The sequence below is a fragment of the Colletotrichum lupini genome, chromosome 2, assembly GCF_023278565.1.
Source record: "Colletotrichum lupini chromosome 2, complete sequence".
In the NCBI taxonomy this organism is placed as follows: Eukaryota; Fungi; Ascomycota; class Sordariomycetes; order Glomerellales; family Glomerellaceae; genus Colletotrichum; species Colletotrichum lupini.
In genome coordinates, this window is record NC_064675.1 from 6,858,529 (window position 1) to 6,885,455 (window position 26,927).

At 47.0% G+C, this 26,927-nt stretch overlaps 8 protein-coding genes across 8 annotated transcripts; 5 read left to right on the forward strand and 3 right to left on the reverse strand.

Moving 5' to 3' along the window:
* Positions 1–910: 910 nt before the first annotated feature.
* On the forward strand, positions 911–2,569 carry CLUP02_04402 (uncharacterized protein; the record flags this gene model as incomplete). Its single annotated transcript, XM_049283414.1, has 4 exons — positions 911–1,339; positions 1,417–1,493; positions 1,546–2,020; positions 2,078–2,569. 4 exons carry the CDS (start codon positions 911–913, stop codon positions 2,567–2,569), a joined length of 1,473 nt encoding a protein of 490 aa, XP_049140557.1.
* A 6,117-nt stretch (positions 2,570–8,686) lies between these two features.
* CLUP02_04403 (uncharacterized protein) lies at positions 8,687–11,698 on the reverse strand (the record flags this gene model as incomplete). Its single annotated transcript, XM_049283415.1, has 6 exons — positions 8,687–9,470; positions 9,534–9,626; positions 9,680–9,772; positions 9,851–10,552; positions 10,711–11,119; positions 11,518–11,698. The coding sequence occupies 6 exons, from the start codon at positions 11,696–11,698 to the stop codon at positions 8,687–8,689; spliced, it is 2,262 nt and encodes a 753-aa protein (XP_049140558.1).
* On the forward strand, positions 11,544–17,651 carry CLUP02_04404 (fungal specific transcription factor; the record flags this gene model as incomplete). Its single annotated transcript, XM_049283416.1, has 15 exons — positions 11,544–11,776; positions 11,838–11,961; positions 12,043–12,154; positions 12,211–12,572; positions 12,643–13,665; positions 13,915–14,083; positions 14,161–14,315; positions 14,374–14,570; positions 14,634–14,706; positions 14,901–15,179; positions 15,248–15,289; positions 15,395–15,440; positions 15,477–16,447; positions 16,491–16,975; positions 17,048–17,651. The coding sequence occupies 15 exons, from the start codon at positions 11,544–11,546 to the stop codon at positions 17,649–17,651; spliced, it is 4,875 nt and encodes a 1,624-aa protein (XP_049140559.1).
* Positions 17,652–17,764: 113 nt separating this feature from the next.
* CLUP02_04405 (5-carboxymethyl-2-hydroxymuconate isomerase) lies at positions 17,765–18,743 on the reverse strand (the record flags this gene model as incomplete). The annotated part of the gene is made up of 3 exons (XM_049283417.1): positions 17,765–18,241; positions 18,296–18,432; positions 18,488–18,743. 3 exons carry the CDS (start codon positions 18,741–18,743, stop codon positions 17,765–17,767), a joined length of 870 nt encoding a protein of 289 aa, XP_049140560.1.
* Positions 18,744–19,248: 505 nt separating this feature from the next.
* Positions 19,249–20,327, forward strand: CLUP02_04406 (gentisate 1,2-dioxygenase; the record flags this gene model as incomplete). The annotated part of the gene is made up of 3 exons (XM_049283418.1): positions 19,249–19,498; positions 19,561–19,873; positions 19,925–20,327. The coding sequence occupies 3 exons, from the start codon at positions 19,249–19,251 to the stop codon at positions 20,325–20,327; spliced, it is 966 nt and encodes a 321-aa protein (XP_049140561.1).
* Positions 20,328–20,876: 549 nt separating this feature from the next.
* On the forward strand, positions 20,877–22,383 carry CLUP02_04407 (uncharacterized protein; the record flags this gene model as incomplete). The annotated part of the gene is made up of 4 exons (XM_049283419.1): positions 20,877–21,143; positions 21,229–21,395; positions 21,467–21,883; positions 21,942–22,383. The coding sequence occupies 4 exons, from the start codon at positions 20,877–20,879 to the stop codon at positions 22,381–22,383; spliced, it is 1,293 nt and encodes a 430-aa protein (XP_049140562.1).
* Positions 22,384–23,776: 1,393 nt separating this feature from the next.
* Positions 23,777–25,198, forward strand: CLUP02_04408 (uncharacterized protein; the record flags this gene model as incomplete). Its single annotated transcript, XM_049283420.1, has 4 exons — positions 23,777–23,920; positions 24,136–24,524; positions 24,598–24,665; positions 24,735–25,198. The coding sequence occupies 4 exons, from the start codon at positions 23,777–23,779 to the stop codon at positions 25,196–25,198; spliced, it is 1,065 nt and encodes a 354-aa protein (XP_049140563.1).
* Positions 25,199–25,677: 479 nt separating this feature from the next.
* CLUP02_04409 (uncharacterized protein) lies at positions 25,678–26,877 on the reverse strand (the record flags this gene model as incomplete). Its single annotated transcript, XM_049283421.1, has 1 exon — positions 25,678–26,877. One exon carries the CDS (start codon positions 26,875–26,877, stop codon positions 25,678–25,680), a length of 1,200 nt encoding a protein of 399 aa, XP_049140564.1.
* Positions 26,878–26,927: the final 50 nt, after the last annotated feature.

A 26,927-nucleotide genomic window follows, 5' to 3' on the forward strand; every position in this document is an offset into this window, starting at 1 on the left:
ATGTTTCCGCCATTCGTCTGGCACATAACTTGAGTACTTATTGTCTCGAGACTTGAAAAAGGATTTCACGACTGTGCTTCTTGGCCGGTGGAATAGGTTTTGCGGAAACAGAATACTTTCTCAGACTGAGTGAGAGCGGCCGATCATACCTTATGAGTGAGTTTTGCATTCCACTAGCAAACGAGCAATTGAGCAAACGGAGCGGCAACTTGAGAGTACAGGTGATATGTGTATGGCCGGCTTCTAACATGTAAGCTCTAGAATAGAATTTGGCGATATTTCACGATGAAATTGCTTACAGTCACAATTTTCATGACTTCGAATATAAGTCTCTTGTAGAGGCTTCGGCTCGGCTCAAGCGGTTGGGGTCAGGCAGTTCGGTTCGGGTCAAACGGATCACTATCGATGAAGCCAAGCGTACGAGCAAAGAACCTACCATAGGAAATCCGACGATATGTACGGAGTATTACTCGATCAGTTTACTGGCGCGTGGCTCCAAAATCTTCCTTCTCAAATCAGAGGGTAGCCTGTGGAGTTTTGCCCCTTGACGTATGATCGCGGAATTTCGTTGAAATTGGAGAAGCCGATCGCAGGGTGGATGTCGCCACGATAATCGTCAATACCGAGAGACCTACCGAGCCGGCTTCTTCCCAAGGTAACATTCAATTCTTCCGCCAACTAGCTAACAACCCTCGACTCCACATTCGGCATTCGGTGGGCTTCCCCGCCTTCTCAGAATACGCGGAGAAGTGGGCGAAGCCTCGCATACATGTTCGCCGTAGCTTCGGACTTACGAGTTGATACCTACATAAAAGTATGAGATCCAGATCCTCTACATCAAAGGGGAAGGTGGTGCATTTTTCCATCCTTCAACATGATCTGAAGTTCCACCCTTCTTCCAAATTTCAAGATGCAGATCTGGACGCCATTCACTCTGGTCGCTTCTTTGGCGCTAGGCAGCATCTTTATGCCCAGTATTCACGCATTACCCGGCCCGAGCGTAGAAACGAAACAGGGCATTGTCGCCGGCTTTCAAGATGCAGCAGCACCAGGAGTCGCGCAGTTTTATGGCATTCCCTACGCTGAAGCGCCCATCGGAGAGCGAAGATGGCTTCCTGCCTCGCCCAAAGAGTCTTTCGGAACCTTGGACGCGTCAGTGAGACGTCCGTCTTGTCCACAGACGGATCCGCCTGGCACCGGAGGCGCGTGGGCTGCTGAGTTCTTGATTCGGCCGAATAGCACCAGCGAGGATTGCTTGACACTCAATATATGGACTCCGGCCAATTCATCCAAGGCTCTCCCGGTTGTTGTCTGGATTCACGGCGGTGGATTCGGTGCGGTATCGTACCTTCCTTTTATATTCCCCTCATGCGCTGTTTGTGAGTGCGTACTCAGGTTCTAATAAAGACATAACAGGGAAGTAATGATATTGCCTATCAAACTCCCATCCGATGGGTTCAGAGAAGCCAGAAGCATATTGTTGTTGCCATAAAGTAAGAAATATGATTGCTGCCGCTGAAACGTCTTACTAACATGATTATTCAGCTATCGCGTCGGGCTTTGGGGTTTCCCAAACGCCGCAGGCCTTGAACAAACGCAACAGAATCTAGGGCTTCTGGATCAGCGATTGGCCACGGAGTGGGTGCGAGATAACATTGCACAGTTTGGAGGTGACCCTGAGCACATTATTCTCTGGGGCCAGAGTGCTGGAGCCGGATCAGTCTCGTACTATCAATACGCCTACCCCGACGATCCCATTGCCATTGGCTTTATCAAAAACTCGGGATCACCTTTCATCCCAATCGGAAGTGACGATGCAGTACATGGCAACTTCTCTTCCCTTGCAGCCGCATTCGGATGTCAAGAAGACGAGCTTGGCTGCTTGAGGGAGATTCCCTTCCGGAAGATACAAGAGTACCTCGATCAAGCTGGCAATTTGACATTCAACGTTATTGTGGACGAGAAGACCAAGTTCTCTGACTACGAGAACCGAACTTTGGACCGGAGAGTTGCTAAAGGTGTAAGTGTCAACCCCGTCTAGGCACACAATAGCCATGCTGACTTTGTCATCGGGAAGCCCTCAATCGTTGGTTCGACTAGGGATGAATGGAACTTCGCCGGCAGCACTACCATCCCTCCAACCAATGGATCCGACGTGGTTCCAGACAATCTGTTCGGCTGCCCGGCGCAATACGAGACCAGTCTGCGAAATGTGGCTGGTCTCAAGACCTACCGCTACATGTATTCCTCCAACTTCACCAATATCATGCCCGGAGGCCAGGGCGCATTTCATTCTGCAGAACTCCCGCTTATCTTTGGAACACATGATATTGCTCGTCAGAGTTCTACAGCGTTTGAGTATGAAGTCAGCGAGGAGATGCAGAACTTGTGGTTGTCATTTGTACTCGATCCTGGAGATGGACCGGTTACTGAAGGTTGGGAAGCGACGCCGCTCGGAGGCCTTGAGACACTGCAAACAGGTATTGACCTTGGGTACAATGGCTCTGTTGTACAGCCGTTCTCTTGGAGTTCCTGGCAGACCGCATGCGTCCACGGTGTTGTTGCCTGAGATGATCAGGTGAAGGCTGGATCGGTTGAGACTTTGGTAAGATGGCTATTTTCATAGTAATTAGCGACCAAAGACCTTTCATCCAGCTCTCTGGCCGTCTGACACGAGATGTAGAAGTGTCGTTTGGCCATCGTTCCGATGCGATGGCACTGACTATGGCTGAAGTTGACAAATAACCCCCTTGCGAGTCCGCGAGTGCTGGAGATAGGAGCCCGACGAAGTATTGCCTTTACTTATCAACTAGAAGGATCTGCAAGTCGTTCGGACTTCCGTTCGATTGATGGCTAGCATGAACCTGACAGGTGCCACATCTGTGACCGTGCGCCTCGAACGGCTTTGATAGACAGGGAATATAAGACATGCCAACAAGGCCCAGACAAAGCTCAATTACGGCAGACTGCAAGAGGCACTCTGCCAAAACCGTTCTTTCTAATAGACCTACGGCCACCGTAAATTTTAGGCATTAATAGCGCGACTTTCTTATATATATAAATAAATATTATAGTAAATCCTATATATTATTATAAAGAATTACTTACGACCGTAAATAGTAATAGTTACGTAAGGGCGGTTATGCCGCTTAGCGAAAGTAGGGTAGCTAGGGAGCATATCCTCCTTACTAATTTCTATTACTAATTAACTTCCCTTTCTTCTTAACTAACTTAATATTCCTTAAATAAGGTAAGTAATCCGCTTATACCCCTATAGTTACTTATTAGCGATTATATTTCGCCTTATTATACTTTATACCCTTTTCTATTTTATTTTTATTATTATTACCTAATTATATACGTAATTATAAGTATAATATTCGTAATTTACTAATTAGAAATATTAATTAGGTATAATTAGGTAATTTTATGCGCAATTACTAGTGCAATTTTTACTAATTAGTAATTGTGCTTTTTTTTAGGCTAATATACGCGCAATTATAAGTATAATTACGCGTATATACCTATTTATAATTTAATTCTTTTTATTTATTTTATTTTTTAATATTAACTATTTACGTATATATATTAATAATTTCGTATAGGATACTCCCTTTCTTAATAATCGCGTACGCTATATAATACTTATAATAAGCGCTTAATATAGCGTTCTAGCCTATATTAAGGGTATATAGCTCCCGACGGTCCCTATATACTAACCTACGTAGTACCCTAACGACCTTACGTTTTATAAAATAACCTCTTACCTCCTTATTAATACATATACCTCTATATAATAGCTTCCTTATTATACGGATTTTTATATTATTTATAAGCTTTTTATTTTCCCTTTCGAAGACTTTTTACTAAATCTATAACTTTAGTATTATATAGGTTAGTATATACTACCCTATACTATTTAATATTATTATACTAACCTATATAATCTAGCCCTAGTATTAAATTAAGCTTAACCCTAAAATTACTAAGAATAGCCGTTATATACCCCTAGATATTAATATAACTCGTACGTAGGCTACTAATACTATCTAAATAACTATATATAATAATACTAAAACTAATACTAAGTTATATACCCGTTATAAAATTAATAAAAGTATTTTTACTAATTACGTTACTTTTACAAGTAAGGGCTACTTTAGTTATAACTATATATCTACTATATACGAGTATATACTTATTATACCTCCCGTTATTACTTATACGTTACCTTATACTACCTTATATTTATTTATAGTTTACTAATAGTTCGTACTAGCTCGTAATATACTTATTAAGGTCGTTAAGCGTAGTTATAACTATAAGGGCCGTAATAAAGTCCGTATCGGCGCTCTACTTAAGTCTCTAAGTACTATCCCCGCTATATACCTCTATATAATAGTAAAAGCCCTTAAATAAGTAGCTAAATAAGCTAAAAATAATAAAGAGAGTATATATAATAGTATATAGGATTATAAAGAGCGTTACTAACTTATATAAATTCTAAATAAGAAGTATTTAATTTAATATTTTTATATAGCATAGTATAGGAGTTTATATAGGTATATATTAAGATATAGTATAGTTAGGCTTAATACCTGGGTAATAAGGCCCCTACGGAGTCGTAGGGTACTTATTAATTATAAGTTAAAATATACGTACTTAGTTTAGCCTATAAAAAGCCGTAACTAACTATATAAAGGCTCCCCCTAAAGTTTAACGTTTTTAATAAAATTATAGAACTTTTATTTATTATATATTATTGTTATATACTTTTCTATCCTTTTTAGCGTTATAGATCCTTATAAGCGTCTATATTTCTATATATATACTTATAAGACCTTATAAATAAAAAGATACCCCTATATATTACTATAATTATATATAAATATTTACCCCTTACTTAAAATTTCTTTCTTAGTTTTTTATTTTATATATTACTACTTTTTTAAAATAGTACGACTATGTATTAATCTTTTACTATATCGAACGATAATTATTATAAAGTTAGAGAGTAATTAGACCTATAATATAATTATTATATATATCTTTATAGTTTCTAATACTAGAATTATAAAGCGAACTTTTAAACGTTAACTTATAAAATAGGACTTATAACGAGAAGAGCGTACGGTTTTTTCTAAGGATTTATTAATTCGTATTTAAGAATTATTCTTTTAATAATACTTAAATAATAAAGATATTCTTTTTTAACTCTAGTCTAAAGGATTTATAATTACGGCTATAGGATTATTAATACTTCGTTAATAAAATTAGCTTTAGTAATAATAAATATTAAAATAGCTCGTAATTATATAATAACGATTAAAAAAGTTCTTTTTTAGTATATTAGAAGTTACTTATTATACTAAAAAGTATAGTAAAGAGTATTTTTATATATAAGTTCGCTAATAAGCTTATGTTATTAGCTAAGATAAACTATATTCTATATATTATAAAACCTTTTTATAATAAGTTTAAGATCGGTTAAGTAAAATAAGGTACTATTATAAAGGGTTTACGACTCCTAAACTAAATTATATTTAGTTTTTAAATACGTATAATAAGCTTTTACTATTTAGATTTAAGATTTATATTAGTATTAATACTTATTTGCGGTTTATTATATAGTTCTATATAAGGGTTTCTATTTATACGTCCCGGAATATACTTATATAATATTTTATCATTATTTAATAACGGGGATTTATATTATTATAAATTCGTTTAGACTAAGAGAAAAAAACCGTTCTTACGTTTAGTATTTATTATTACTTTTTATAATACCGTTTAATAGTAAAAAGTCTAATTATATTTTATAATTACTAAATCTTTAGTAAAAGTATTTATAACGTTAAGATTAAGAGTTAGTAAAATCGTTTTTGTTAAAATAGATTAGTATATTAGTAAGTAAGTAATATATATCTTAGTATATATAAGTATATTTACGTTTATAGGAATACTTCTAACTACTTAAGTTCTAAGGGCTATTTTATATAAATATACTCTCTAACTAAATTGCACTTCTATTTACGTATATACTACTAATTCGTTTTAATTTTATTAACTTTGTATAAATTTAGAACTCTTATTAAATTCGTTATTAAAAAGGTCGCCCTTATGTTATTTCTAGTTAGTTATAGTAACTATATTATTAACTTACGTTATAAACTATATAAGACTTTATATAGTTAATTAATTAAGACTAAGTTTAATAACTATTAAATATTATTTAGAATAGTAATAATCTAGATATATATCTTCTTTAAGCTACTTTATAGATTTATATTTTAATTATTAAGGGCTCCCTAACTATATTAGCTAAAAGTACGAAGTTTAGCGAGGCTAATTATCCTTATTTTAAAGCGTATTAATATCTTTATATTTATTTAAAGTAGTATATATATAATAAGCTCTAATTAAAAATTACTTTACTTAGTAAACTATAGGGCGGTATTATATAAGTTAAGTAGAAATTAAAAGACTTTAGAATTAATCTTAAAGTATTAAATAGCTTCGTAATTACGAGCGATATTAAGGATAAAGAGGAATTATAAATATAATTATAGTTTACTCTAAACTATTTACTAATAAAAATGCTCGTTTTTATCCTTATAATATACTAAGTTATTTATTATTATAAACTTTATCTTTTTATTAAACTACTATAATCTCGTCTTTTTTATTGTTTTTATTTTTTTTAACCTTTTTCTTAGCCTTTACCTTCTTCTTAATAATCTTCTTTTCTTACTTAACTAATAATTCCTCCTTAATCTTTATTATTAATTTAATACTAATACCTATTAAAAGCTGTGTTTTTGGAATATTTTTATACGTCGTTTTGCCTAAAGTTTTAGTTATAATTAGCTTTATACGACTTTTTCCTTTCTTTACTAACTAAGGTTTAATAACTAATAACTTAATTCTAGTTTAAGAAATAATAAAAAGTTAGTAATTATCTTTTTTATATAAGATCGTAGTTTTAAAGAGAAATCTTTTTAAACTTATAGTTTCGTATATTACTTTATAGTATTTTAAGATATTATAAGGATTTTTTATATTAATTAGAAATACTATTTACTTTATTAAAAGAATTTATTAGTTTATTATAAAATATAAAATAATAGATCGTATTATATTTTAATATAAAATAAACGTTAAGAAGCGATTAAACTAAACTTTCTTAATAAACTTTTTAATAACTTAGACGTTAGTATAAGTCGTTACTTAGAAACTATTAAGTTCGTTTTTAAAAAAGGATGCGTTATATAATATAATAGAGATATTAATTATTAATAATTACTTTAGCTCCTTTTTTATTTACTAAATACTTCGTTCCCGCTCTTTTAAGCCTATAAAAAGAGATTTTATTAATATTAAGGCTTATACGTTTATACGTTCTTATTATATAAAAAGGATAGAGCTTATATAAGTATTATTATTAATTAGTTATTTTAGAATAGCTTTACGAAGAGGTATTATAAAGTCGATTAGTTTAGTAATATTTTATATAGAAATTAGAAGTTATTATAGATCTATATTATAATATTTATAAGCGAGCTATTAGTTTAATAACTTAAGTAAAGAGTAATTTTTACCCATAAGAGAGTAAAAAGTAGTAGTTATTTTTATAATAAAGTTATAAAAAGAAGAAAAACTTTTATATCGGGGTATAATATTACGCGATTTTATATACCGCTATACGGTCTAATATATTACGAAATTAAAGTATTTCTTAAGCTATAAATCTCTATAACCCTTATTTATAGGTTATTATACTAGTTTAGACCCTATCCTGGGTAGTGGGGTGACTGTAAAATACGATTTCTGCTTTGACATATGAAAAAAGTGTTTTGGCGGAGTGCCTCTTGCAGTCTGCCGTACTCAATCTTCACTGGCCATTCAAGCAAGCCAAGTGCGTCTTCCTCAAAACCCAAAAGAGTGGTTACACCGAAAGCTACATACCTCATCAAGGCCAATAGGGCCGCTAAGTCCGGAGTGTGACTACATCTAGACTTCCCCGAGCGAGCCTGCCTGCAGACGGGGACGGATCTCGATTGAATGCAGGCGGGGAGAATGTCCGACCTAGTCGGTCAACTCAAAACATTGGGTGCTGACAGACTATCGGCTTTCCGCCCCGAAAGAACTGTCCCAACATTAAGCAAACCTTGCTGCGACATACAAGCCTGACATCTCTCGGTATCGGGTGCCGCGACAAGCGTGCGTTCCCGGTACACTAGGATAGACTCAGCCTAACGCATACTCGCCCTTTCGCTCCTGCTGTCAAGGTTTGACTAAAACACAGTTAACGGTGTCTGATGTTCGGATTACTGCGAAGCGCCCAATGAAATCGCCTAAGCGCCGGGCGCCACCCGAGTCTCGCGCACCGCTCGGCTAATTGAACGCCAAGTGAAGAGCTTAACCTCTTTCCTCGATTGAAATCATAACATAAAATTGACTTTACATACAGAAGAAGTACATTATTGTACAAAGGTTCGGATATTGGCCTTGACAGTTCCCGTAGCGGCTACTTTGACACGATGCCACCGGTGAAGGCCCGAGAGCCTTGCCACCCCGCTTAAGCGCTCAAGAAACGCGTGAAATGATTATGTCCATCCAAGGCTGAACACATCTGATGCCTTTTCCCTTCACAATGTGACTATGTACCTCGAGAGTAAGCATGAGTTCAGACCGTAAACTTTGCAAGCGCCCAGTCTAACACTCTAGCGCAGTCGCTTATGCCTCCTTCCTCGAACTCCCAACAATTAGACAGAATTTCCTTTTGAGCAAAGATCGTCCGCTTCCAATTTTGAGGGTACGTGACCTTTGTTGGCATATTCAACGACGGGATACTCTGTGCCCGCTCTGCGGCCGTCAGAATTAGAGAACAGGTCACGAACCCCCTCAGTTGTAACCAGAGGCCGTGATGAGGTGTAGACGAAGTAGCCTGGATCCTGAACAAACAGTACTGTAGACCTCGCGAAGCAAGCTCCGCTACCCTTGCGACCATGTGTTCTGATACCGTTAAAGCGATGGAGATGGTTGAAGCCAACCGGACGAAAGGTCTGCACAGAAGCTCCTTCATCGCCAGGTACCGTCCACGAAGCATTTGACAAAGGTCATCACCCAGTGGAGCGATGTCTCCGGTGGGTATTTGGAATGATATTGGCGGCGGCAACGACTCGTACCAATCTGATAGTTGGGCATCAAAGACCTCAAATACTTCAAGCATGCGGTCAATGCCGTGCTCAGTCGGGTGGGGAGGGCACCTCTTTTGGGCCTGAGTGAAACGATCGATCAGGTGCCTTGCTGAGATCTCTGCTAAATAGTAGTACCAGGATCTTTGCTCCATCATCAGGGCCTTGTTATCTAGGTTCATGACCCCGAGTGTTGGTGGAGTGGGCAGACTATATGGGTAGTCTACACCGGCGAGGATAGAACCGGGGAGAGACAGCTCAAACGCCAGCTCACTGCAACCGAGTCTTAGCCAATGATCAAGTACACTAAGGGAACATATCCCGGACAGGACGTACCATTCAGATTTGAAGCAAGTGAAGTACAATATTTGCTCCATTGAGAGTGACTGGGGGAATTCAGGCGTCTCGGCTTTAGCCGGCATGGTGAGTCTGAGACGGATGTCAGCCAAGGGAAATCCAAGCAATGCCAAGGAGAGACAAACTTGTTCGTGAGCGAAGTAGTATACCAGGTGTTACTCGCCATACTGAAACATTTCCATGCTTGTAAGGGATCCATGTTGTACATGTGCCAGATTCTGCCATACTAGTCAGCCTTACATGTACGACTGACCAAGAGCCATGACAAGTCAGATACGCGGGAGGAGCCGTCTTACCCTGCAAGGCACAAGCATTGTACAGACTCCCATCCAGGTGAACCCATGGAGAAGCCCAGTCGTTTCTCGGCGACTGACCAATACCTTGACGCCAGATGACGGTTGGGCTCCACAGAGTATCCACGAGGGGTTCCGCTTGGCGTCCTCTGCCCAGGTCTCTGGGATATGGCGCCGAGGGCACAAGACAATGCAACGATACAGGTAGACGCCGACCAGTCAGGGCCGTTTTCCGCGACCTGCTTTAACATCTGTCGCAGCATTTGAGCATCGACGATGGGATTCATGGGATGAACATTGGTCAAGTACAAGTCTACCAGCCGGGACAGCTCGTAGAACTCCATGGCGGGGGGTGATCTGGGGGAAAAGGCTTCCCCGCGTGGGGAAGCATGGCTGAAGGGGTCTATCGCGAAGGGCACCGGTTTAGGAAAGATTGGCCACTCCAGCACGGAGTCCAGTCCGGCGGTATCCGATAACGAGGGGTGAATGGACTTCTTGGCCCCATCCGCGGCACCTCCATCTTGCCCAGACAGGAGACCATCTTGACGTCCGCTTTGGAAGGTTGGACTGTCCGGATAGTCGCTTGAGTTACCGGACAGGTCGCGGCTAAGTTGTGGTATAGCGCGAAAGTTCTCCTCGTTGCGTTGAATTAGGTTGGCCAAGTTCTCTATTGCTCCCAGCAAACGTGGTCCAACACCTTGACATCTGACGGGAACAATCCACACTTAATTAGTATCAGTCCGATATAACGTGTCCATCCGGTTGAACCGGCGACCATCCCCCGCAAAGTGTATGTGACCCAACCCCGTCGATCAGACGTGGGCCTTAAGACTTCAAGTCCGTATGAAGTAAAGTAAACTTACAGTGACGTTGCCGGAGCCGAGTCTTCGATATATGTGCAAGTTGCCCCGACCCTCTGACAATAGCCGCATATCGGCCTCTCGTTATCGCATTTCGTCTTGCGGCCGCGGCACGTCTGACAGGCAGATGAGGCGCGGGACCAAGTTCTCTGCTTCGGCATCCTAGGATCAGCTTGCTCGACATGCGCGTGATCGACGCCGGAGACGGAGCGGCCAGGAGGCGATCCGCCAGTAACGGCCGCCATGCCCATGTCGGGGAAGCCCCGGCCGATGTCCATCCTCATCCTCTTCAGCGGTGGGTCCATTGCGACGATAGATGACTCCTGTAAACCTCGTCGTTCGGGATCATTTCTCGTGTCGGGGAGACGAGCGACGCGAGATGTGAGGGGGAAGGCAGGATGGTCGGCCCTGTCTGGGGATCGCGAGTTTAATTATCGTGCAGCATTGATCGCCGGCCCCCGCAGAACCGTTTCAGAACGCGACGCCATGGCCTCGGGAAGCGTGGAAGCTCACTTATGACTCGCCTTATCTGCATGTCATAGAGTCTGCTTAGTCTTGAGACTTTTGCGCTCGGGGACTCTTCCCGGTGAGTCTTCTCGGTGAGCACCAAGGTGAGCCATTGCACCGACTAGGGCAGCTCGCTTCGGGGGGCTTGCCGTCGGTGTAGGAAGTAGGCCAGGTGAAGTCTTTGTCAGCTTGACAGTTCTCCAGCGCTCCAACGCTTCTACTACTAGCGGCGTTAGTCCATCTTCACTCTAAGCCAGGTCTATCCATAGTCACCTAGCGTTCGTTTAGTCTAGTCAACGTGACCTGCCATCCGACTCCCGAGTTCCGTGATGGAATTTCTCACCCGACACGACGGGTCGACCAGCCAAGCTAACGATGAACTTGGGGAAGAATCCACCGCCCGTGGGGAAACCGCAGACATTTTACGGGGTCGACTGGGGTACACAGGGGGGCTGGCCGCGTGGGAAGTTGAGAACTCCTCCATTCCGGCTCTTGGCAGTGTCTCTTTTGACTTTTGCATATATCTTCAAGGTGTCCTTCGACTCAACTCTAATGGCATCGAGTTGATCCCGGCTCGGCGACTTCACTGCTTTCAAAGTCGATTGCAACTGTGGTCATTGAAGAAACCAACAGCCTTCCAGTACAATCTCAGTGCAGCCCGACCACAACAAAATCAAGATGGGCTTCCTCAAGTCAAAGCCAGCCAAGAAGACGGCTGCACAGGCCGTCGGGTCTGACTTGCTCGCAGTGAGTCTCCCCTTCAATTTGCCGGCATCAACAACAGACGACGCAAGTCAGAAGCTATGTGAACATGAACTCTAACATCAGCTCAAGGTCCTGCCCGAAAACCCTGCACCATGGTATCGTACCAAGCACTTGCTTCTGCTGAACCTAACTCTACTGGTTCCCATGCTGTCGTCGGCTTCGGTCGGCTTCGATGGTATGTCACTGCTTCGTGTGAGACTTGTGAAGTGCCATCCTAACATTTGGAACCAGGTGCCATGATGAACGGTTTGCAGACCATCAAGCAATGGCGCGGTTACTTTGGTAGCCCTAGCCCATCCGTGCTCGGAACGATGAACGCTGTGTATCCCATCGGCAAGATCATGGGCCTTATTCCGACTACATACCTGGCGGATAAGTACGGCAGAAAAGTGCCCATGTGGATTGGGTTCTTCCTTCTCCTCGTCGGAGCTGCCCTCCAGGGCGCAAGTACTAGTCTGCCCATGTTCATCGTCTCACGATGGCTTCTCGGTGCTGCTACTGCCTTCATTGCGCAGCCGGCACCTATTCTCGTGACCGAGCTTGCCTACCCGACCCAGCGAGGCAAGATCTCGAGTCTCTATAATACCTTCTTCGTAAGTCTCCCTAGCTACCTAGGTCTATGTCAAACCTCTTGTAAGAGACTTTAGCTGACACCTGCCATAGTTCTTCGGAGCAATCTTAGCGGCTTGGTCAACCTATGGCACATTCCGACTGACCTCAACTTGGAGTTGGAGGATTCCGTCTATCTTGCAGGGAGCTCTTCCTGCGATCCAGTTCGCTTTCTTCTACTTCGTGCCTGAGTCTCCCAGATGGCTCATTGCCCATGGTAAAACCGAACAAGCCCGAGAAATTCTCACCCGCTACCACGCCGGCGGCGATGCGTCTTCGCCTCTCGTTGACTACGAGGTCAAGGAGATCGAGGAAAACGTCCGTCTCGAGACCGAGGCGTTGCGCGAGTCTTCGTACCTCGATCTCGTCAAGACGGCACCCAACCGTCGCCGTACGCTCATTGCTGTCATCACCGGTCTCGGAGCCCAGTGGTCTGGTTCTGGAGTTATCTCTTACTACCTCACGCTGGTTCTCAACACCGTCGGAATCACCGAGACTAAGGATCAGGCCCTCATCAACGGCCTGCTTCAGGTGTTCAACTGGTTCGCGGCCGTGTTTGCTGGCGCCATGATGGTTGACCGGATTGGTCGCCGCAAGCTCTTCCTCATTTCGACTGCTGGTATGCTCGGATGCTACATCATCTGGACCATCCTCACCAGCGTCTTCACCAACACCAAGGACGAGCGAGCTGGCTACGCCGTGGTGGCTTTTATTTTCATCTACTACTTCTTCTACGATATCGCCTGGTCGCCCCTCTTGCTCTCATACCCGGTCGAGATCTTCCAGTACACTCTGCGTGGAAGGGGGTTGACAATGTCCCTGGGATCGACTTTCGTAGGTCTCATTATCGGACAGTTCTGTAACCCCATTGGAATGGCCAACTTGGGCTGGAAGTACTACATCGTCTTTTGCGTCATTTTGGCTCTTCTGTTGCTCTTGATCTGGCTTCTCTTCCCTGAGACCAAGGGCCGTTCGCTTGAGCAGATTGCCGAGGTGTTTGACGGCAAGAACCATGCCTTTGGCAGCAGTGGCGTTAGGAGCGACAAGGTTGATGACGAATTTGTTGAAGTTGAGAATGTTGCGGATAGGAAGGCCTAAGATAATAGGCCAAGCCATGGTCGATGAAGCCTACGTAGTTGCGAGCTTACTAGAACTGCAATCGATTGTCAAATTTCTTGTCCACATCTCAAGTTCTTCCATGACCCCAGCTGACAAGTCTACATTTGTCTCAGTGAGGGCCAGTAGTATGATGCGATCGACGAGGCAAGTTACCCCCTAAGCCAAGACATCTGATGGGAGTTGAGCGATACACTTGCAGAGTGGTAGACTTCGACGTCAGCCGCGCAATGCCACGTTCACCTACCGGCGCTTCTGCTTAGCGTCCCATTGTCTCGGGATGTATCCCAGCTGGCCGGAAAGCCAATCGCGCGTTCCGGCCGGGTTTCCATTGCACATAGAAGAGTGACTGAAGTCTTGTCAAGCCCCGACTGCCCAAGTAAGTGGCCACCGGAGGCAACGCGCAGTCAACCTACTTAACTTAGCAGACTACTAAGCCTTCGTGATCTTTGACAGTATTCCTTCTCAGCGCCGCCAGAAGTATGTCGTCCTCTTTTCGGGGTTCTTGCCTATGCGGCGGGATTGAGATCCAGACTTCGTCGACACCACTCGCTGTCCTCTCCTGTTTTTGCATTCATTGTAGCAAGGGTGCCGGTGGGTCGCACCAAATAGTAAGACTCCCAATTGTTGAAAACACCAGAGTGATTGCTAATTCGGGTTTTGCGGCAGATTGCAAAGTTTGAGACTCAATTCGTCCGAGTCCTCTCAGGGAGCGATCTCATCTCCAACTTCACGTTGGCCGACACATCCAGTGGTTCTCCAAAAGAAAAGTCGTTCTGTCGCACTTGTGGAACCCCGCTGTGGACGACCCCCTCATCCGCAAAGGGGCGATACATACTCATCCGGACGAGCCTGTTGGAGGGCGGGTAGGTGATGTCTCTCCCCTGCGTGCCCGGTTGGGGCTCCCAGCTGACGGATGTCGGATGCAGCACCGAACTGCGACCTGATTCGGAGATTTTTGTCAAGTTTCGGCCGCCTTGGCAGCAAGTGGTCGACGGAGCTGTGCAATGGGAGCAGATGAGAAAATAAGCAGAAACGGAGAGTTGCTGAGTTGCTGGACAAAGAAGCTGGGGTAAGATGGGGGGCTCATGACTCGGAACTTGTCCGTTTGAACAAATCATAACTCGATCCGCTTTCCGCTTCTCGCTGGTGCCACCATTCGATCCATGCTTTGCTTCTCTCTGTTGTGGTCTCAGGTATGGAGGAGTTCTTCAGGTGGCCTCGGAACTCGGTGTGATCCCCAGACTTTCAACCTTTCTCCATCCAAACATTTCATCCCGAACTCTGCACATTCTCCGCAATCTTTGTCTATCTTACTCGACCGAAGTCAATCCGAGATCCATGATCTGAATCTAGATTTCCCAGGCCATTGCGGCTTCCGAGATAAGTCGCCCGTCATTCCGAGCTTTGTCTCGTCTGGGAAGAGACTCCAGTCTCCGGCGGAAGAGCCCATCTACCCCCACGCTTTGCGCCCTGTGGGAGGAAAGGGAGAAAACAATGGAGCCGAAGCCAAAGCGGATCAAAATTGATGTGGCATGTGAAGCATGTCGGAGGAGGAAAGTCAAGTGTGATGGAGCACGCCCAGGTGAGTGATCGGTGAAGACTCCAGCGTGAAGGAAACGCGGCTTGGAGAGTCTTGGCCCGCGAGGTCAGACTGAAGTCGATTGGAATCTTGCTAGGAAATTTGTAGAACATCTGCTTTGCCTTGATTCATGAGCTGCCCGCGCAACGCGTGCGTTTCTGCCCGTGCTACGGCTGACAGCAACTCATAGCGTGCGGCAACTGCTGGAAGAGGACCGATTTGAGAACCGGCTGCACCTATACCTCCGAGACCGAGAAGTCGTTCTCAGGTAGTAGTAAACTTGCAGATGCAAGTCCAGGCAATCCCGAAAGGGCAATGCCCAAGATCGTCCACACGCCCGAGGCCAACTTTGCGCAACCCCTGATGCCTCCCATCTCTCGCCCGGCTCCGAGTGCGACGCCCAAGTCGACCACCTCCTCGGGTCCAGACCTCACAAGGCGAGGTCGAGTTGAACGGCACCCCATCACTCCTTCCGATGCTAGCCCTTCAGTTGTTGATTCCATGACCACGGTCCGCGAGGATGGCATGGTGACTGGCGAGTACTTTGGCAGTAGTAGTGCTGGGTCTTTCACGAACCAGATCAAAGCTGCCATTGATGCGAGGCTGGGCTCCTCGACAGAGAATAGGAGTGTGAGAAGCTCTCTTTTCCGTTCGACACTTCCTCTCAATGGCTCTGGTGCGGGAGGACAAGCCGATTATGTCCTGCCAGCCCGTAAGCAAGCTGATCACTTGACCGATCTCTACTGGTACTACGTTGATCCGTTGTATCCCTTCCTGGACCGACAGAGATTCGAGCATTCTTATCGAGCGCTGTTTGCTGGTACCTCCCTCGATGCCGATGAACGAATCTTTGTGAGCATCCTCAACATCATATTCGCACTTTCCACGCAGTTGATCGAGTCACTGCCTCCGGATCAGAGGGATTCCTCCAGCCAGGAATACTTCACTCGCGCACAGAACTTACTACAGCTGAGCCTTTGGGACACTGGCTCCATCGAGCTGATTCAGTGTCTGTTGATTATGAGCCAGTATCTCCAAAGTACAAATAATCCTCACCAGACGTGGATGATTGTCGGGTCTGCCGTGAGAATCGCTCAGGGCCTTGGCCTACATTTGCCAGAGACGGCATCAGAGCTCTCGAATGAGCCCGAAAGAGATCTCGTGAAGAGAATTTGGCATGGATGTATCCTGATGGATCGGTGAGTTTCTTTCTGACACCACACTTTATGCGCATGGCACCTCTGACTTGTTGACTAGAATGATTGCCATCACACATGGACGCCCGGCGATGATCTCAGATCAATTAGCGTCAAGTGTGGTACTACCTTCGATCCCGGATACCAACGTCACCAGCGTCGACGAAGTACAGCTAGGTGCCGTTCAGCTTCACAAGCTTCGGTATCAGGCCTTTTTCCATAAGTCGCTCGAGCTCTACGAGGTTATCAATCACGCAGTCCTCGCGTTTTACTCGTCAACATCGCCGCTTAAGTCGCCTACCTACCCCAACGGCACTGGAAGCAAGACTCAGCGCTCCTTGGATAGAACAGAGCTAGATCTTGGGAAAGCTCTACAGCTTGATCAGCGCTTGACGAAATGGGAGAAGAGCTTGCCCAGCTTCTTGACTATGGCCGAGCCTGAGACTACTCTGGATGAGGTCTTCCGCAGGCAGGCGGTAATCCTGCGTATCAGGTAAGTACTTGCGACTCGAGTTGGCTTATGGTCAACCTGACCATCCCTTGAGCCACGACTGACAGCTTATAGGCTCCTTCATGCACGCATGCTGCTCCTCAGGCCTATGCTCACTCGATTCTGCCTTTCTCAGTGCCCGGAAACCTCCCAGGTCCATGATGACCTCTCATCTCGCGTCGTTCAGCAGTGCGCCATGGTCTGCGTAGAAGCCGCGCAAAGTCTCATCTCCTTCATCGTGCAATTCCAACAACACGATGGCACTCTCGGCCTACTCCCAGCCTGGTGGTACCGTGTCTTCTATATCTACACAGCCGCAACTGTGCTTATAGCAGCAAGACTACGACCCGCGGTCTTTTCTTCGCTCGACATCTCTCGCTCGTGGAATCAAGCGATGGCTCTGCTCCATGACCACGAGAACCTAGGGCCTTCTCCGCGGAGATGTGCCGCGGCGCTTCAGATCCTCTCAACCAAGATGTTCCAGGATCAGCAACCTCAATCAGCTGCTCTCCCAAGCTCGGATACCAGTGCAGCGGTGCCCAATATCACCAATGAGCAACAGGAGACCTTTGATATGCCTTTCCCTTACTTGGCGCAGGATGCAGCATTCGACATGGACGCAATCACGTTCGACATCAATGACTTCTCTTGGCTTAATAGTATGCCTGGAAGTTTATAACCAGTAGTTGTCAGCCCCCATCATGTACATTCATCTGCAAAATACCCGGCCTCCGCGCCTTTCATGCTTATTCTCGAACCCCCGGTATTTGACAATTCATTCGTGACTTCTTTCTACTCAAACACCATCTTGTTCTTTACACTGCCAAGCTTACTTATCCTTACCTCCACCACATCCCCATCATTCAAGTACTTCGGGGGCTTCATACCCATAGCAACACCCGACGGCGTCCCAGTCAACACCACAGTGCCGGCTTCCAACGTCGTTCCTTGGCTGAGGAAGCTGACAATCTCCTCCACGCCGAAGAGCAAGTCGCCCGTGCTCTCGTGCTGTCGCTCCTCGCCGTTGACAAAGGTCTGCAGCAACAGGTCGCTGGCGTTGCCAACCACTGCCGGAGAGACCAGAACAGGGCTGAAGGGGGCGAACTTATCGAAACCCTTGCTGAAGCACCACTGGGGCACGCCGCCAGCCTTTGCAGGGTCTCTTTGCCAGGCTCTTGCTGATACATCGTTTGCGGTGAGGTAGCCAGCGACATATTCCAACGCGTTTTCCTTGGGGATGTTCTTGCCCGACTTTCCAATTACGAAGGCCTACCCTTGTAAGCGGCTTCTATCGAAAGTTCCTTCCAAAGAATCGATACTCACAAGTTCACCCTCGTAATCAACGGTTCCGTCCTGTGCAACCTTGGGGATCGGCACGTCCTCATTCCATGCAGCGACTGATGTTGCGGGCTTAATGAAGAGTGAGGGGAACGGAGGTGGGGTCCGGCCACCCTCCTTGACTGTGCTTTAAGTCAGATGTCTGTAGTAGCTTCATTCCGGGGAAGGTTGTAGTACTGTGCTTAACATAGTTGAGGCCAATGCATCGAATGATCGGAACGTCCTTTGGTGTAAGGAGCGGTCTCAGGGCCTTGACATGCACCCGCTCGCCCTTGGCCAGGGATGAGACAGGACTGGCACCATCGTAGATAGTAGCCCACAAGTCACTCTTGTCAAGAAGCGAGGTAATCTCTGGTTCGTCTTGCACCTCAGGCTCGCCAAAGTGCTCGACGTCGTTGTCGTCAACGAAGCGAGTGAGACGATTCCAAGACATTTTGTTTGGGAGTGTGTCTGAGAATAGAAATTTGCTCAAAATAGTGAGTTCTTTTCTTGGTCACAACAAGCCGCATGAAGCTGTTCCCAGATTATCTCAGCTCCTTAAGTGTGCCTCCGAGAGGTGCACAATCGAGCCCCTCAATTGGAGCAGCCCCCAATTGACCAATCAGAGGTGGTTCCGAGGTTGGAACGCGGGGAGCTGGGTGATATATCGGAACTCGGGATTGCCTCAACTACCAGATCGAGTCCCGTCCCGCGTGGCGCTTCCGCTGCATGGCTACGAGCAAGGGGGGTCAACAGTCCGGGGATAATGGGGAAACGGGCCTTGATAACCTCCTTCGCATGTCCCTCCAACATCCAACTTCATCTTCAGAAGCACGGCTTTCGCCATAGGATACACGAATCGATCCAGGCCACTATTCAAACACGGTTATCAATACTCAGGCACAGCCACAAGGCACTCAGACTATCATACGCCAAGCACATCGAAGGGATCATTCACAATGGACTCCCCTCACGAGGACGACAACAGGGCCAAGGCCATGAACGACTATTTGGAAGAGTTGCCATCACAACACATGGAGCCTTTGTGGTCCAAGATGAACGTGATGGTCCCACCTACACCAGCACCCGTCGCCAAACCTCACATGTGGAAGTATGCCGACAGCCTCCCTCTTCTTCATAAGGCCGCAGAGATGGTTGGCGAACAGCAAGCGGAGAGGAGAGTGCTGATGCTGGTCAACCCCAATATGGGTAAGCGTCATTGTTTTACTCGTGACAACCTAAATCGTACTTGTACTCACATGGTCTTGCAGAATCCCCTTACACAACAGACACCATCTATGGTGGACTTCAGATCGTCAACCCTGGCGAGACTGCTCCTGCGCACAGGCACATCGCGTTCGCACTCAGATTCATCATCGACGGTGAGGGCTTCACGGCTGTTGAGGGGAAGAAGATGCCCTTGAGACGTGGCGATGTTGTCGTGACGCCGACATGGCACTGGCATGACCATGGAAACGAGAGCGATGCGCCGGTTATCTGGCTCGATGCACTCAACCTGCCGCTCTTCAGATTCACCCCTGTACACTTTGCAGAGCAGTACCATGAGAGCCGTTACCCAAGCGTGTATGTCTTTCTTAGATGATCAAACACGAAGAGGTCACTGACAATTCATAGGTTCACGGAAACATGCGAGTGGAGACATCCGTGGGACCAAGTTGAAGCCGAGCTCAAGGCCCAGGAAGGCCCTTACGCCATCCACCACTACACAAGTCACGGCAAGCCCCTATCACCCATTCTCGGCGCGCAGGCCGAGCGCATCGACGGCAACTATACGACAAAGGAGGTTCGTGAGCAGGCTTCGTTCCTCTACCACTGCTATGAAGGCCAAGGCCGAACCATTGTGGAGCCGCCCACGGGACCCCGTGTGGTCTTCAAGTGGACTGCGCGAGACACATTTGCCATCCCTGCGTGGTCCAAGATTCAGCATATCAACGAGGGTTCTACTACGGCGTACCTTGTTGCTGTCAGTGACAGGCCATTGCTCAGCAGCATTGGGCTTATCAAGCCGCAATCATGAGCGTTTGAGGGGAGGTAAGACCACGGGAGTACCTTCAGCAACAACCTACCAAGATTGTACATGTTCACTCACTATTAGCAGGCCTAAGGGGCTGTATGTACTTACATAGTAATAATGAAGAGATTGAATGTAACATAGTCAGCAAAAAGACTTGGGGAGAAAGGTGATGTAGTTCGCTTGGCATTATCACCATCCCGTCATGCGTCAAAATATTATCAGAATCTCGTTCATCAATACCTCGACGCATTATTCATTGGGAAACTTCGTGAGATATTGGCTGCAGACACAATTCTTTACTCAACACGAGCACTTTCTGTTGAATTCAGTGACCCACAAAGAGCCGAAACCCACGAGGTGTTTACCCACAACAACACGGGCAGCTCCCGGACCTCGGCTGGATTACTCCTTTTGTCAGATATTCGACTACTCGCGATCGATTGTGATATCTTATAATAGCCAGGATCTAATTTATATGTCGAAATCTTCGTGCCCGTGTAATTATGAACACTAATTCACTCTGCAACCCACAGTGGTGGTATCATCTGCAGCATGTTCTTCCCAATCAACAGTCCTGAAATCGGCAAAATTTCATCATGGATAATTGCGACAGCATTGACGATGATTATCGTCAGCCATATATTCATTGTCAAACAATTAAGTTACCGCCGGATGATGCAAATTGAAGCGCCGTTTGCTAAGTGTGGCAGGGAGTTGTCGAGTATGACCGTCAAAGAGTCCCACGAGATCATCACCCAGCTACAAGAACTCGAGTTTCCATACTCCTTCTCCAAAGCTCGCAAACTAGCTCTCCTCAAAGTGGGTTGCAGTCAATCTCTCTTAAGAAACTCATCCAGGCCAAAGGAGGACCAAGTCAGACTGATGAGAGATCTCTAAGTACTAGGCTGGGAGTGTTCCATCAATGTCCAGACTATTTGCCGTTACAGGCCAGAACAACAAACGCAACGCGGGAAAACGATCAGTCGATACGGAGATTCTTCTCAGAGAAGTGCAGTCTAAGGCAAGAGACTCGGATCGATATGCGATGTCTGTGGCAAGAATGAACTTTCTGTAAGTCACCAAGTATCAAGCTTGATCAACAACTCGCGTCTATTCGTTGCTGACAATTGGTGTTCCTCCAGACATGCTCGATACCGCCACGCGAACAAGATCACCGATCCCGACCTACTTCACACCCTCGGCGACGGCCTTGCTGAGATAATCAATGTAGTCAACAGAGACGAATGGCGCAAATTGACCGATGTCGAAGTATGTGCTCTCGGCATCTTCCACAAGAACCTAGGTGAAGATATGGGCATTCCCTTCGATCTTTTACCCTCGTGTAAAGAAGGCTGGATGGACGGGTTGCACTTTGCAATGGAGCTCAAGAACTGGACCGTCCAATACGAACAAGAAGTCTGTCAGCCGGTGCCGACAAATGACCAATACGTCAGAGTCTATGTCGACTCGGCCCTGTCTTCTTTACCTAGTTTCTTCAGGGCAGCCCTGAGGAAGTCGCTGGGAGCCGACTTGGACGACGTGGTTCGATTGAGCCTCAAGTAAGTCAAGTCAAGTAATCTTGCGACCACTGTAGCCCTTGTAACTGATCTTCCAAAGTCTGGAATCTCCCGGAATCCTCCTCTCCACCTTTCTAGCACTAGTTCGCAACTCGAGGAAACTCGGGCTCCGTCACCTTGCCCTGCCGCGCCCCGACTCATCTGCAGTCAAACTCGTCAACGACACCCCGAACCCCGAGACTAAGCTCTACAACTTTGGACGGAAAAGCCTTCAACCCTGGTACATGCGGCCAACAACGTGGTCGACTTGGGGTCCGGGTGCATGGCTGGTCAAAGCGGTCGGTGGGAAGGTTCCGGGCGAACGGGGAAGCAGATATTTTCCCCAGGGATATGACTTGATGACCATTGGGCCTGAGCCTCAGCGGGAGAAGGGGAGGGATGAGATGATGTCGGATATGGAGGTGCTCAAGGCAAGGGGAGCAGTAACCTGTCCGTTTTCGCAAGCGAAAGCGAATACGTTTGCCACTTCTCAACGCCTATGAACGAACCCTTAGCCACATTCCAAACTTACGTGTAGACTTGGTCGAAAGCGACCTGCAAGTGACTAGCAACGGGTTTTATGGACATGGCTTCATTCCACTCACAACCGCCTGGCACATGAACGTGAATCTATATGGCAGGAGCCTCTCTTCGCGGGGAGAATGAATAGACTACATGTTCCGCTCTAGTTACCAAGACAGGTTAGGAAGCCAGCCCACATCGGAGATTCTTCCGAATTCACGCTATCCTACCTAAGGCCTACCCTTCCTTCTTGCCTGTGTTTACATACATCGACCTTTCCGCCGTCTATCCGCCAGATCTAGCAGGGGGGAGAGGTAGGACCAACCACTGGTCGTAATTTACCCATTAAAAAAGATGCAAGAAGAGCTTAAGACCAAGCTAGAAATGAGGCCGCAGAATCGCGTTGATTAAATGACTCGATATAACTTGCAGCCGCGTGCGGCAATAGCGAATAATTAGCAAGTCAAGATTAAAGGTCCACGCTGCATCATGTCTGACCTCAAAAGCAGGAACTCTGCCGATATAGAGTTGCCAGCAGGGATATAGCGGCATTCTTCCCTTCTAGATGGACTGTCAGCGGCTTCGAGACGGCATCCGGCAAAGCTGGTCTCAAGTTCAAATGCTGCAGTGTAAGCTGGATTCTTATGTTTACAAGCGTCAAGTACGTGATCTGGAGTTAATCATGTTATCCAAATGTCCGAGATTGAAAGGACCTTTGACGAGAAGCGAGTGTTGACGTGATTGACATCTCACAGTTTGCCTTACCAACCCACCAGCTTCAACCCATCTTGTCACGAGACATATTACCATGCACCCTCCGGAAGAACTTACAAGTTAACCAATCTCGCATCTTTTGATCTTCAACCTCAAATCTAGACAGCCAAGCCCATTTTGTTTCCCGTCTTCCCCGCATAATTCGCAGTCTTAAGTGGGAAAATCGAGTCAGCGACGAGCTAAGCATCTTCAACGGCCCCTCCCATCCACCAACTTGCCTGCATATGAATGGTCTTCTTGGTTATGATCAGACAGATCACCCTGCAATAGCCTCTTTGCGGTGACGCTCAGGTGGTGGCCATGTCCAAGCTCACGATCCTATTCGCCACGCGTGCATCGCTTTCCAAACTCTGCTCAACATCTGTGACAACCCGTGGCCTATTGATCGGACTGTGATCGATCTCAAAGACCAGAGCGATCCTGTAGGGCGATTCTGTAGGGCGATCTTTCTATTTGAATTATGATGTGCTTGATGAATCGTCGCTTGGCTGCTCATCCCGTCTCCGTCGGTAGTACAGGATCTTTCCATTCTCAGCTTCCACCTCCGTTCCTCAAGTCAAGGTGGTTCTCGATGGACTCCGCGGCGTCATCACCGTCGTCATGGCGGACCAGAGCGCCCAAATCGTCGTCACGGCCTCGGTATTCCTCCTCCTGACATGGGTTGCCGTCAGCCTCCGCGTGTATTGCCGCACGGCATTGGTGCGATCAGTCGGTATCGACGACAAGATCATGGTCTTCCTCTTGGTGAGTGACGTCTACGCTTGTGGGAGCTTGAGAGCGGTAATTTACTAACGGAGGGAGATTATTTTCACCGGATATCTAGTGTTGCAGATTTACGGAGGAACTCATGGGATCGGCCGCCATGATTCTGAGATCGCTGCTGGGGAGAAGAGAACCATGCTGCTGGTAGATCATGTCACGTCATCCCCAATCTATTCCCCTGCTGATATGACTTCCAGCTATGGTGGATCCTCGAGCTACTCAACGTCGTCTCAACATGTCTCCTCAAGATCTCCGTTGGCTACTTCCTCCTCCGAGTCGCACTCGATCGGCCGCACATCTGGATAATTCGAGCTCTCATGGTAGGTACAGTTGTCTTCGGAACGACATACCTCTTCATGGTAGCTTTCCAGTGCAGACCAGTACCAACGTACTGGGAGGACGGGCCCAGAACACTGGAAAAGTGCTGGCCCTCGCGGGTAATTTACATCATGACGATTGCGGCGACAGTCATCAATACGAGCGCCGACTTCGTTTTCGGTGCTTTGCCGTGGTTCATCGTCAGATCCATGAACATTCCGGTCGGGACCAAGATCGTGGTAGTGTGCATCTTGGGGCTGGCTGCTGTGTAAGTGTGAGAGCAGGCAGGCCGCAGACCCACTGGCTCGACAGCAGGGCAAAGCTGACAGTCTTGGTTATAGAGGAAGTACTGCGACTATTGTTAGAGCGTTCTATATCCCGACGTTACTGGACGGCGAGGATTTTCTTTGTAAGCCCATTGTCTAGCCTTCGCGCTACAAATACTTCAGGTACACTAATAAAACTGCTCACCTTGCAGACGGAACCTCCAACTTTGCGATATGGAGTACAGTAGAGCCGGGGATAGGCATCGTAGCAGCCTCGATAGCAACGTTACGACCTCTGTATCAAATGATGCTTGCCAAGATGGGTCGTTCATCGGTTTACCGTCAACGACGAGACAGATTGGAAAGACAACAGGCTCGCAGGAATGAGACGAGTCGGGTGGTGCGACAGGCACACAACCTCGATCCGGAGGATGGGCTGGCCGATTCGGATATCACCTCACCCCACGGGATCCTTGAAGTCAACCCGCCCTCTCATCACGTCAGCAAACAGACAGAGTCGACGGCCAAGACGAGCTCGTCTGGGATTGGATCTCCACGACTGGGAATGAGCTTGTTCGATGTGGATGTTCCAACGTCACGGTTGAGACTCAGCGATGATCTTCGGCGGACGATGGATAGGCCTTCTGAGGAGTGGTTATCGAGGGTCAAGGATTGACAAGCGCCAGTTGTCCGTGATGTGTTTGAAGAATCTGACTGCGCGGTTCTATAGTGTACGGTTTGAAATAGCATCAGCATAGCATAAGGATGGCATAAGAGAAAGGTACCCACGAAAGTCGCTTTTACGAACGAATGCCGCCATCGGAGCTTGACCATTAAAGCAGGACAACACGTACAATATTGGGTAGTAAATACCGTTACGGTAACTAAAGCTCTAGTGCAGCCCCAGTCTTGTGGCGTGTCATGAGTAGATGCACACCCTTGTTACCCGTCAAGCCTCTTCTCTCGTTGTTTCGACGGCAGCACCGCATTACACATTTCACGCCAGAAGGCTACAAAATACTGTCATTCAAGGCTTTGCGCTATTTGATGATGTGTTGTGAGTGTCTGATTAGCACCCTCAAGACTCATAGGAGTCCTCGGGCATGTTCAAGTCACGCATTACTCTTCACGATAACAAGTTGAGTGACATGTAAGTCAAGGCCCAGCTGTCGGTATGCCTCCTCGACCAACAACCAGGAAGTGGCTCCCCCTGACCTTTCTAAACCTGAATTTGTGTGGTCTCTTGGACCATGGTAACTCAGGCAAGACCCTCAGCAACCTCAGCCTCGGGAACGGAGCTTCCACTCTCACCCCTTGATCCTCAGCTCCAGGCTCAGACCAAACTTCCTCCATCCCATCGAAAAAATCCATCTGGTCAACCCTGTATAGCGCCTCCCCCTTCGATACATCAAAGCTCCCCTCAAACCCTTCATCATCCAGGTCCCACAATCTGACCCCCAACATCCTCACCTCGCCAAAGAACCCATTCACCAACCCAAACACAAGGCCCCACGGCCCCTTGGTTCCATCCCTCAGCCCCGAATCAAACCTCGCGTAACGCCCGTCGACAAACACACTCTGTACCCGTTCACGCGTCTCCCTCGGCATAGCCCATTCATGGTCACTATTGACATGTCTCTTTCCTAGCTCACCACACCTACACCTGCCCGCGATAACCGGCCCGGCCAGCCTGTAGTCCTCCGCCCTTCTCCACGTGGTGGGAAGCATGGACCCATCCCACACAAGCTCCACAGCGTCCCGAGCGGGGCTGAACGGGAAGGTCCGCGGGTCCGGCGCGCCGAAGGCCGTGGCCGCCAGCGCCCTGGTTTCCCGGCTGACGGCGTAGAGGGGTATGGCGGCCCAGGACCTGATCCGGCGGAGGAAGAAATGCGCTTGGGGCCCGTTCCGCCACTCGAGATCGGTTTTGACCCAGCCCTCAATGGTGATGGGGTCGACGGCCGTGAGGAGGATGCTATCCCGGAGTTCTTTCGGCAGTCGGGTGAACAGGGTGAACGTTGTGGGGTTCGCTGGGCTTGGCTCTAGACGACGGACTGGAAGCTTATTCTTCTCGTCTTCTTCGCCTGATGAGGAGGAATCAACCAAGATGCACACTCTCCGGCCGTCGCGAACGCGTCCTGGGTGTCTAGGGTGGCACCGCATGTGCTTCCGCGCCTCCAAAACCACATCCGACCACCTCTCCCGGTTAGACGCGTCGACAACAATCGTGAGCTCGTCCTTGATCTTAGGTTCGTCTTCTTCATCGGTGAACAACAACTCTTGCTGATCATCGTCCCCACTTCCCGAACCCAAGCCTTCTCGAGAACCGCTAGATGCCGGCGGGATGAAGTGCGCCATCGCGAAGAAGAAACTCGAGTCATTCGTCCTGGCGGTGGCTTGCTTACAAA